Genomic DNA, 11,516 nt, shown 5'->3' with positions numbered 1-11,516 from the left:
CAACTAAAAGAGTTTAGTGCTTCCCCATCAGAAAAACAAGTCAAAGTACACGCTGGTAAGGAGCAGGAATGTGCAGCATCTGGCTGCAGACGCTGCGCAAAGTGGAAAGTCTCCTTTCCCTCTCAGTGTGTTCCTCTGCACGCTGGTCATTCCCAGACTGGAGTGAGAAGAGTGTGTGTGTGCAAGAGTGTGGGAGGGGCAGGGGCGGACTGGGACTAAAAATCAGCCCGGGAAACTCGACCGGCCGACCGGTACCGCTAGTCAATTGTCAAAGGGGGATCAGAAAATGTAAGACCAGTGCTTGCATACTGTATTCAGATTATTAACCATTTACATGTCAAAACATTATATTCTGAAGCACTTGGAGTTTACTTTTAACTATACAGATGAGTTGCATTTAGAAAGTCAACTTAAGACCCCTATTTGTCCTTTTCTTCATTGTTAACACACTGTAAATGACTTCCTGGGTGATCAGCCAAAATCCATTTATGAAGGCATGCATTTGTCCTCATTTGCCTGAAACAATGTGCACCACTTACTAACTGTGTCCTGCTGCTTCTGCAATTAAAAATGTGGGGTAAGATATGCTTCTATAATTAACAAGCTCATTTCGTGAAGGTAATTAGGCGAGACAGACATAATCATCAGACAGGCAGAAGGTCACGCACTCAGACAGGCTGACTTGATTTAGCAAGGGATGAAAATAGGCATATTAATTCTTGTCTCCCATTAATCCAGTTTGCTTTCTGGGAATAATGAACATATCAGTGCAGCCTGCTGTGTGCTATTATTAGCCACATAATAAGTGAGCGTTAGGATTAATAGCCAATGCCTTTCTTTATACACCTGTGCACAAGGCTGTATTCCAGACATTTGTTTACACAGATGCTTGTGGAGTTATTCAAGAGAGAGATGGCTGTGTGAGTGTGTGTAAAGGAGAGTTTGAGAGAAAGAGAGCAGGAGCATGTGTGGCCCAGTGTGTGAAAGTATGGTGGAAATGAAAAGGGACAGCGGGGGTCTGGAGAGGAGGGTGCCGGACGGCTGATAAAGGAGCTTATGAAGCTGCGCCGCATGACACTCACACACGTACACACAACACAGCATGACATGACACTGATAACAGCTGAGATAGATTCGACCCTTCTAAAAACAGGTCTGGGGTGGGGAAAGAATGAGACACAGACTGAGTGAAAACACAGAAGCAGGAATTATAGAAAGAAAACATGGTGTTTCACATTACTTTGTAAAAAACATTTATGGAAAGAAGCCAGCTCCTGAGGCAGGGTTGCCCTGAACTGGGTCAATATTACTCCTCCATTTGGGTATAAAGCCAAAAACAACAGTCATATGGAACAGTAGTGAATCATTGAAAATATATTATATTCCCATACCACAGATTAAGAGAGTATAACATCTTTGACTTTACATTTTGCTGCCTTTAAACTCTGTTAGACAGAAATGAATGAAAGGGCCACAAGGTCAAAAAAACGAAATGAATCAAACTAATTGTAGACTCAGATAAGCAATATGATACACTAATCCAGCGATACAGAGGTTATTTTTATCCATCAATTAACATCAGTATTATTTTAGATGTAACCCTACTCAAACAAAAAAATTAACAAGATGTATTTAAGTAATTAAACTGAAAACATCTCAAGCAACATATTTATCCAACCTAAGATTGCATGTGTTTCTGGCCGAACATTTAAACATCCCCACGCTGTAGCGCCACCATATTGTTCCAATAGAGCAAGATTAGATTATTTGGACATGGTGAATTTCATTTCACTGTATTTTGCCTCAAGGAAAAAGGGTCATGTTAACTCAGAAACAATAAGTCTGGGGGATGTACATAGAAATACATGGAGCCATGTAAAGGGACTTTTGGAAGCCTAATATTCATGATATCACATACACAACACAGACAAGTTGTATTAAATTGACATGTTAGTGTCTACCTTTATATAGTCTACCTGTCTACCCTCAGTTTTGTATAACTTTAATGACATCTGCTGGACAGTTATTGAAATCGCACCAGCAGTACGGTGTCCATGAGAGACTATTTTATCCTGGTAAATTGCGTTTATTGTGCTGCCTTCAGTGCTATATGAGATGTTGTGAAATTGAATGATTACAAACAGGAGTTTTATTTATTTATTTTAACCTAGTGTTGTTATTGAGATCATTCACAGACTGGTGATGTTCAGTATCAGGTTTGTTTTTATTGAATGTATATTGCAAAAAAACAGTTTTCAATTAAATCAAGGCATCCGAAATGTAAAAAGCCCAGCTCCTTAAAGCTGAAGCAATGACAATTACGAGCATGCAATGAAGGCAGCACACATTGACTGCATTCATCCATGCTGATCCATGCATTTGTCCACAACAGCGCCATCCCTCCAACGCCTGTTTTACATTTAGACCCCTTACAGTTTGGCAAGGAAAGGGTTACGGAGTTTATATGGTGGTCCAGATCGACGTCGCCATGAACAAATGAATTCGCGGGGAATTAAATTTCACAAAGGAGAAAGAATCCTGTGCTTTGAACCCGACCCGTCCAAGGCTAAAGTGTTGTATGACGCTAAGGTAATGCTTTTTGCAAGAAGTTAAGATATTCTCTATTGTCTAAACGAATACTTTATATTGGAAAATAAGGTTCGTTAATGTAGGTGTGGGATGCATGCATCTGTGACAACTACTTAGGCCCCAAAAAACAACATTAATAGTTTATAAACCGCATAATACAAATGCATGGTTTCCGTGTACGTTTGATTGCACGTTTCTTCTCTTATCGTGCGATTTAGCCGAGTTATGTTCGTAAAGACAAGGGTTATTTTTTGTAGCTTTTAACTTTAGCCAATGTCAAAGCAGGCTGCTTGATAACAGCTTATATTGCAGTACAGGCTATCACCAAGGAATGCAATTATTTTGTAAGAGACAGATATATAAAGACTTCACTTACGTAGCTTGGTGGCAATCATCCAACGTGACGTTATTTTAATGCTGACTCCAAATAAACCAACACACCTACCCTGCTAACTTTGTCAACACCGAACATGATAGCTTATAGTATAATGTTATGGGCTCATGAGTAGACAAACATCTTTTGGGGTTCCAAGGTTTTGGTATATTCGTGCAAGTTCGCAAGTCGTTTTCACCAGCTAGCTAGTTCGCAAGCTAATGCTAATAGAGGGTTTGTTTACATCATAGCCTGTCGTTTGCTAACTGAGGCTAGCTAACAGTTAGCCTTAACTGTTGTTTAACTGCGCATTTTCTGAGTTGCATTGATGCAATAATCTTAAAAAGCATATACTTGTTTAAAGAACTACAGCACAATGTAATAGCAATGTCCAAGTATCTCCTACATTCATCTGTTGCAGCATAATGTAACGTTAGCTAAAACCAAATGTAGAAATGAATGCTCTGTTCTCTTATTGATAATCGAAGTTGGTATAATTGATGCTTAGTTAAATTATGAATCTCCACTGTTCGTGATTGACAAAGTAAGTATGTAAAGCTTGCAGCAGAAAAGTAGTGCAACAAAAACCAAGATATTTCCGGCTGAAATGCAAGTAACAGACACTTTAGAGTCTGAAAACATGGAATTACACAGGACAGTATTTTAGTGAATGCACATACCTCTGCTGACATAATCTTAGTGTTTGAGTAATGAAAATAGCTGAATTGTGAGTATAAGACTGTTCTATCCCAAAGAAAGTTGTGAAGAAGGGTATATTGTAATGTTTTGTGTTCACATTACAGGTCATTGATGTCTTGATTGCAGATAAACATGGAATAAGAGTCCCAAAGTATCTAATTCATTTCAACGGTTGGAGCAGAAGGTAAATGTCTTGCTTGAATTCATATTAAATAAACATGCAGTCACAGCCACCCACCTGCTTAAATATATCATACTCATTGTAGTGTTTATTGTTGCCAAATGTCATGTTCATCAACTTGTGAGATAATAGCTGTGAAACACTTAAACCATGCAGGTCTGTGTGATTTTTAACTTGTGTGTGTTTGGGTAGCTGGGATCGGTGGGCTGCTGAGGATCATGTCCTAAGGGACTCAGAGGAAAACCGTAAATTGCAACATAAACTGGCTCGCAAAGCTCTAGGTCGCATGTAAGTTCATATTATGTTCATTCAGTCATAACACCATCACAATATAACCATTAGTATACTCTTGTATGTGAATCATGTACTCTTACTAGAGAGCTTGTGATTATCAAGCTATAAAAAAGTCTGGACACTTGTAACTTAAACTAAGTTCAGTGAACTGCATGCTCCTGCAGATCAGTGTTCACATTGTTTCTGATTTGATCTTAGGTTGTTTGTTTTTAGACAAGACTGATAAAGATGGTTTTCTTTCCTTTGGACAGGAAGAAAAAGGGATGGGCGAAGAGGCGCCGTCGTCAATCTGGTACCAAATCCTCCTCTCTCAAAATTCTTCCTAAGGAGGACGACAGTGACGACGCATGTAAGATGACTTCTCTGTTTTGCTCCCAGTCTCCCTTAGCAATCAAATTAATCCTTCTCCGTATTTCTCTGTCTCAGGTCTGCTTTCGTCTACAGACAGCAGTGACGGGGACGACTCAGACACTGAATCTTCAAATAGCGGGGACAGCACCTTCTCTGAGGATACTGACAAAATGGTAAAGGGGAACATTTCGGTTCCCATCTCAAACGTACACCCAACATTTGGAATGTCGGCCTTTAGTTGATGCTATTATCTGGAGAAACTCGCAGTTTAGCAACCATTTTTTTTTTTGCAAATTGTCTAATGAACCAATAATTTGATGAGTCAAAAAGGATTTGAATAACCAATACTTCTGTATATCCTCTTAGTTTCTATTAACCATTTACCTGATGGTTATATTGCATTTTTTTCAGAGGGTTGAGCCAGACATTAATGTTAAAAGAGAATGTGAGGAAAAGATTATCCATGTTGACATCAGCATCCCTGATATCCTGAAGAAGAAACTGGAGGACGACTGCTTTTACATTAACAAGAGAAAGAAGGTACTTGAATTGTTTATATTTTCTTATTTCTACACCCTGTGGGCAGTGTGGATACATTGATTTGACTTGTCAATAATCGGCCATGTTTCTCCCTCCTAGCTGGTGATGGTTCCTTGTCAGACGAATGTCGTGCACATCCTCGAGTCTTACGTCAAACACTTTGCCATCAACAAAGCCTTCATGGCCAACGAGAGATACCGGCGTCAGCAGAACGCCACACAGAGCAGCAGCCCACAGCCTGTACCTCCAGAAAAGAGGTGAGAATCTACTTATATGTTGTAAACATGTTATTTTTGAATTATGAGCTGAATCTTTGCATCAGACCCAGCTCAGAATGCATGAATGATTATGAACTCGTTCTTTGTTTTAAAGCGAGGAGCTGTGTAAGGAGATGGTCGACGGCTTGAGGATCACGTTTGACTTCACCTTACCCATGATCCTCCTCTACCCGTGTGAACAAGCTCAGTTCAAAAAGGTCAGCTCCTCCAGGCTCTTCCTGGCCGTCAATGAAAGCTCCCCCTGCTCCAGCAAGTAAGTGTGCCATCGTGAATGTAGTTTGTAACACTGTTTGGATGTGATGTACTGAATGTGAATATTATACATCAACATTCAACTTTAGGCCTTTTTTTCCCCCGTTATGTTTAAAGCGCCCAAAGAGAGCGCAGCCCCAGCCCGTTGGGGCACAACCCGCCCACCCCCCAGTCCACAGACAGCCAACCAGCACTGAGCGACATATCTGCTTCCACGCCCACCGCCCCAGCCCCCACCCCGAAGCGCAGGCGCCACCCCGACATGGACTGCATCTCCTTCCAGTCTCAGTCCCTCAGACGCTCCACCAGGAACACATCTGGAGGAGACCGGCCAGCCGAAGGAAGCAGTGGAGGTGATCCCTTATTACTTATGCTCTCTTTTAAAAATGATCCGATTATATCTCTTCTTAAACACTTTTCTCTCAGTAATCGATGTGTGTGTGAAGCGTATTGCAACACTGACTACACTTGTGAGCTGTTGATGCATTCTGTTTATTAATACATCCAGGTGGAGGCAGTGCCACAGCGTCCCCGCAGCTCAAACGCCGACTGATCGACACCTCATCCCAGCCAAAGTTCTTCCTTAACCTCGACAGAAGTAAGAGGACACTCCATAAAAGAAAATATGAATTCAAATAAAAGCTTATTAAAAAGAGCCATGTGGACTTTTCTAACACTTTAGTGCAATTAATAACCCGAATGCTCCATCTTGCCGTTATTTGCTACACCTGTGTTGTAACAGCTCACAGTAAAGTAAAAGCTAATTGTAGTAACGAGATTTCCCCAGTAGATGGCGCTGCCCTTCTTCTTTCCTCACACAGTCATCCTTAATTATACTCCTCTGAGAAGAACTCTCAAAACTTTTTGTAGCCTCGTCTGCTCTCATGGGGTCTATTTTGAAGTCTACATTTCAGCAGTGATAAGCAACACTTCTAAAAGTTGAACTCTACTTTCTCTTTACCCAGAAACCCCAGTGCACAGTGGCTCATCCTCCCCGTTGCCCTCGACGCCAAGCAAAGAGCGCAGTGGGCCTTTCTATGGCCTTGAGAGCCGGAGGAACAATGAGCTTAATGAGGTGATCAAATTGTGTGTGTGTGTGTGATGAACATACTGATAACTGGAAGGGAAGCAACATCTCGCCCAAGGACTCCTGGATAGTTAGAGAGACAACGTCAAATACCCAGGATGTAAAAATGGTCCTTGTGTGTATGGTTATTTATTCATACATGCATATGGAACAACATATTAAACATTGATTGTAACCTTTAAATGTAGTCCGTCCAGAACTGTGTAGGGATTTCAATGTAAACGTGTAAAATCTAAATGTTCCTGCTTCTTTTCTTTTACTCTGTGTACAGGTACTAAGTTGGAAGCTGACTCCAGATAACTACCCTCTGCAAGACCAGCCCCCCCCACCTTCATACCTGTACGGAGCCCAGCACCTCCTGCGTCTCTTTGGTTAGTTTCTCATTTTTCTCTCACCGGTTCACTTTTGGCAGGTGATTTAAATGTGGAGCAGGGACTAATCTTCCTCTTATTTTATGTTTTTGATTTAATTCTTGCTCAATTTCTTGCTTTTCTTCCAGTGAAGCTTCCGGAAATCTTGGGGAAAATGCAGATCCCTGAGAGGAATCTCCGAGCGCTGGTCAAGCATTTGGAGCTCTTTCTAAGGTTAGTAGTTATTGTGTTCAAATGAAATGCATCTCAGAGTTAGGCACTTTACGAGGCATGTTAAGGAAAGAAAGTTTTCAATTCAAATGGTCTACAGAGATTAACTACAGGTTTAAAATTCCTTCACTCAGGCCTAAAGGATTTCAGTTTATTCCCTTAAATATTCAGGCATAATATTGGAATTTCACCCAAAAATCGTGTGTGATTTCCACAGAGAATATCTCATTATATCGACGAGGTGCTGCATTCACCTAAGGAGACATTAAATAGGAAGCACTTTGACTTAAAATGCACCTTGCTAATAACCCGCGGCTCATTAACCACAGCCAAAGTTGAGCTGCAGGAAGTTCTCATTTCACAAGGAGATAAGGGTTATAGCCTTGATAAATACATATTATACCTTATGCTCATTTCTGTTACCTTGCGCCACAGTAGTAAAGTAATAGCAACTAAAGAATCCATCGAAAGTGATTATAGATGCACAAGAATAACCGAAAAACAAAAAGGCAAGAAGGAGTAACATGCAGAGGGTGGAGGGGAGGCAGGGATGGAGTGAGAAAGAGCATGTGTTGGAGGGAGGGAGATGAGTGGGCGTTACACAAGCGTCGGAGTCTAATCTTTAAATCCTCCCAAGCGATCTTCAGTTCAGCCGGTCCCAAACCTGGGGGATTTAGGTCCTCTCGTTCTCTAATCAAACACACGCAGTACCGCCTCCTGCCACCAAGCAGTGCTGTGGAGCGGCCCCCCAACTCCCCACGGAGCGGGAGTCTGTGGGCCAGAAGTACCTCTATTCTACTCAACCGAAACATGTATATAAATAAATAAACTGGAACCCAGTACTCAGAGCCATACAAATCAGGGGGTGGTCTTCTGGAAATAGCCGGAGCTGGCATTCATGTCAGAGAGTGGTGTGCAGTATGATTACAGCATTCAGGGACATATGTGATGCACAGGTGTATTCTATTCTGTCAACACGGGATCCTACCACTCCACACCATATAAAGCACCTCGTTATTTGCAGCAGCATTAAAACTTTTTCACTTGGCTAAGTATATCATCTGTAGTTTGGGAAGAAAGTATTTGTATTCACTTCACTGGACTGCAAATCACGGGCGCATTTCCTTTCATAGAATATCATTCTGCAAAATGGCAATGACAATAACTTGCAAAGAGGAGTGAGTTGCTTAAAAGTAAATGAGTTTTGCAGCTTCACTGTAGCTCAGTGATGAGGTGCTCAGGCGGTATTGATAGTGTTACCCGCGGTAACTGCTTAATATTTTCCCCGTGCTGGAGCCTCTGAAGGACACTGGGCACAAACTAAAATACTGATGTCTTTTGGGAAAGCCTTCAGGCCTTTTTGCTCTGAAATCAACCTCACGGCAGATTGTGCAGAGCGGGCAAAAACTGATTGATGTCTCAGAGACTGAAGTGCAGTGCATTCTGGGATTTGGCTACAGTTGATCTCTCACTCTCCCTTTCTCCCCAAGAGTGATTATGATTGAGTCTGGGTGTGTGTGCACATGTGTACGCACACGTTATGCTGATTTACTATGTGTAGGCCTAAAGCGGCTTGCCTTGTGTTATTACTTATCTAACGGCAATAAAGATTGGCACAAGCCTAAACTAAGGCACAACATTTTTGAATATTGGATAAAAAAATGTTCAATGCTTTCCAATAAATCAACTTTTTTTCATTTCAAGTGAAGAATCAGGCTTGAATTTCCTCCTCACCTTAGATTAATTGACTGTAGAGCCCTCATATATTCCCCTTATTGTTCCATTAGTTGTTTTGTTATTCGTTGTCAAAGCGTTCTTAAATGTTCTGATGAGGATAATTTGTTTGCATTGAGATTAGGAGGGCCGGTGGAGCTAAAATGAGATGGCAAGATTTAGAGGATTTGGCCGAGTAGCGGATACTAAGAAGATTCCGGATTAGTTTTCCCTGCTACTGATTAGATGGGAGGAGGCGGAGGGGGGGGGGGGATTTTTCACTCTTCCCTCGCTGACTGTCAGTCATTCTCCTAGCCTCGGCCTTCCTGTCATAGCCATTGGTCCTCTGGTGGTGGTATAGGGACGGATGAGGGGGCTTTGTGTCCGACATGTATATACCCCGGGCAGAGGGCAGGGGGTCTGGGATTTATGTGAATGATCCAGGGATATCTAGGAAGTGGAAGTGAACAGGGACGTGACATTTGAGATGCTGTACTGTCATTGCTTCGTGTAAGCTTATTGTGAGAAATCGCTTATGTTGAATATTTTATGTGAACAGAGAGGCCTTCTGAATGCGTTTTGGGTCAACAGATCTCACCCGATATCCCTCTCTTGTACTTCCCCACCCCGCCCTCTCTCTTATAGGTTTCTGGCTGAGTTCCAGGAGGATTTCTTTCCTGAGTCCGCATATGTGTCCGCATCAGAGGCCCACTACAGCATGAAACAACCGAGGCCAATTTATTAAAGGAGACGTCGGCCATTGTGTTTCCTTCCTTAGCGTGTCTTTCCCCTGCCCTAACCTCCAGCTTGTGTACACCGAGCTGTCTGGGCTCGTTCCCGGAGCAGCTGTCGCTTTTTTGTGTTTTTTCTGGACCAACCTTTCTTTTTCTCTGGGCTAAAACTCCTGCTTTTGGGAACCAGTTGCTTTAAACCTTCCGCTAACCCTCGCCGATGCTCACTTTCCATTTCGAGCCACCCTTCTCTGCATTCATTTACTGTTTCAAGGAATGTCGGGGGCCACATGTTGGAATACCTATCTTTTTAGGGCCCTCTCAAGTTAAATTCACAGGACACAGTTTCTTTCCATATTTACATTTGCTTTTTCTTACCTGGCCTACACTTTTTAAGACCAGGCGATGATTGGAAAGTTCTCCAGGCTTCCATCATTTAGGAAGCAGACATAACTTCTCTGCAAAGCCCCATCTCTGTAGCCGGGAAAAACAATACTTTGGCCTGTTCATAGACAGAGAAACAGACACAGATTAGACCGCATGTGTTGTCATTGTGCCCGCCAAATAAACTCATTTTGGATACTCTTAAGGGCATTACTGGGTCACCTGTTGGGTGGCTTGGCCCCATTTTTTTCGTAATGACTTCCTGTAAGTGCTGGCAGCGCCGCCAGGGATCCTCTTCCGGATAAGATTCCTCTAAATCTACAGTTGGACTTGCTCCTCCTGTCCCGGAGATTCATCGCTGCCTTTGCTGAGCAGTTTACTGACTCTAGTTTTGCATTTTTAATTGTCCATGAGAATTGTTCTTATTTCTTTCTCTGTCTTTTTTTCCTGTGCATGTCTGAAAAGTGTCTAGCTGCCCTTTATTTTCCCTCCTTCCCTCCTTCCCTCCTGTTACTCTCATTGTAGCTGAATTATAACAAAAAGGATAAACTACAACATCAAACATTGCTCGTCTGTATAACATATTCAAGAGGCATGTCATAATAAATGCATTTGGAGGTCATCAGTATCAACCAGTAATGTAAGTATACAGTTAAAGACCTGAGATGTTTATTGATGACAAACAAGATTAGCCCATACATGTGTCCAGAACAAATTCATTATTCCACTGATGCCTTTTACTAAATTGTGAAAATGTAAATAACTGTTTGATATTTATTTTTGTTTGCACACCATGTTCATATATTTGTTTTAATTGGATATAAAATACCTTAACTGGTCATTCCAGGCCAGTTAAAACACATTTAGTTTGTCTTTTTCTTGAGCAAATACATTTTTCTGTACAGAATATTTTGAAATAGCTGTATTGCAATACACTTGTTTGTGTGATACAATGGATCTATATACGTGTATTGTGTTCTGTGCAGAGCTATGATATGCATAGCCTGTTAGACATTTCTTATGTCTGTTTCCTGTCAGCCATGTTTTCTTCATAGAGTTTGAATAAACACTTTCTGAAGCTCATCTTATTCACAAGCACCATAATGCATAAACCACCCTAGCTTATTATAATTTGTCCAACTCTGTTACTATCTGGCTAATTCTTGCGCCTTTGTTCTGTTCCTGTGAGATGAATCAGCAGGGAGCTTTGATATGAATCCCAAAAACCTCTCCTCTATTAAAAGTTAATGTAGACAAGAGAGTTTTATCAGCTACCTTGACCTTCTATGTCCTCGCACTTTTAACGGAGTAAAACCCGAACATGTTTTTCGTGGCCTGACATTTTCAATCTGCTGTCCTTGTTAACACAGTTCGTCTTTGAGCTACGTGAGAGCAAACCTCTTTGAGTTTAATGGTTCTCGTTCAAATGAACTTTGCACTACTTTACTTTGTATTTCTTAAAT

General features: G+C 41.5%; 1 protein-coding gene across 2 annotated transcripts; it reads left to right on the top strand.

Annotated features, from left to right (window-relative positions):
* Positions 1–2,360: 2,360 nt before the first annotated feature.
* Positions 2,361–11,136, top strand: LOC104944392 (MSL complex subunit 3). 2 transcript variants are annotated; one of them, XM_010769919.1, is made up of 14 exons: positions 2,361–2,589; positions 3,766–3,845; positions 4,035–4,130; positions 4,388–4,485; positions 4,581–4,660; positions 4,899–5,027; positions 5,127–5,284; positions 5,400–5,558; positions 5,675–5,910; positions 6,066–6,155; positions 6,523–6,632; positions 6,916–7,015; positions 7,144–7,228; positions 9,584–11,136. In XM_010769919.1, the coding sequence occupies exons 1-14, from the start codon at positions 2,497–2,499 to the stop codon at positions 9,681–9,683; spliced, it is 1,614 nt and encodes a 537-aa protein (XP_010768221.1). In that variant the 5' UTR covers positions 2,361–2,496; the 3' UTR covers positions 9,684–11,136. The 2 variants fall into 2 exon arrangements, with proteins under 2 accessions (XP_010768221.1, XP_010768220.1); XM_010769918.1 differs by having other exon boundaries at positions 4,563–4,660.
* The last annotated feature ends 380 nt before the right edge of the window (positions 11,137–11,516 follow it).

The sequence above is a fragment of the Notothenia coriiceps genome, unplaced genomic scaffold (genome assembly GCF_000735185.1).
Source record: "Notothenia coriiceps isolate Sejong01 unplaced genomic scaffold, NC01 NC01_scaffold00008046, whole genome shotgun sequence".
NCBI lineage: Eukaryota > Metazoa > Chordata > Actinopteri > Perciformes > Nototheniidae > Notothenia > Notothenia coriiceps.
This window is presented reverse-complemented; position numbering and strand designations above follow the sequence as displayed.

What these genes read in the sequence shown, in the direction of transcription:
- LOC104944392 (XM_010769918.1), top strand. Translation starts at nt 2,497, where the DNA reads ATGAATTCGCGGGGAATTAAATTTCACAAAGGAGAAAGAATCCTGTGC. An exon ending in AGCCGAAGGAAGCAGTGGAG is followed by an intron (nt 5,911 to 6,065) that starts GTGATCCCTTAT and finishes TAATACATCCAG; the next exon opens with GTGGAGGCAGTGCCACAGCG. An exon ending in GGAACAATGAGCTTAATGAG is followed by an intron (nt 6,633 to 6,915) that starts GTGATCAAATTG and finishes CTCTGTGTACAG; the next exon opens with GTACTAAGTTGGAAGCTGAC.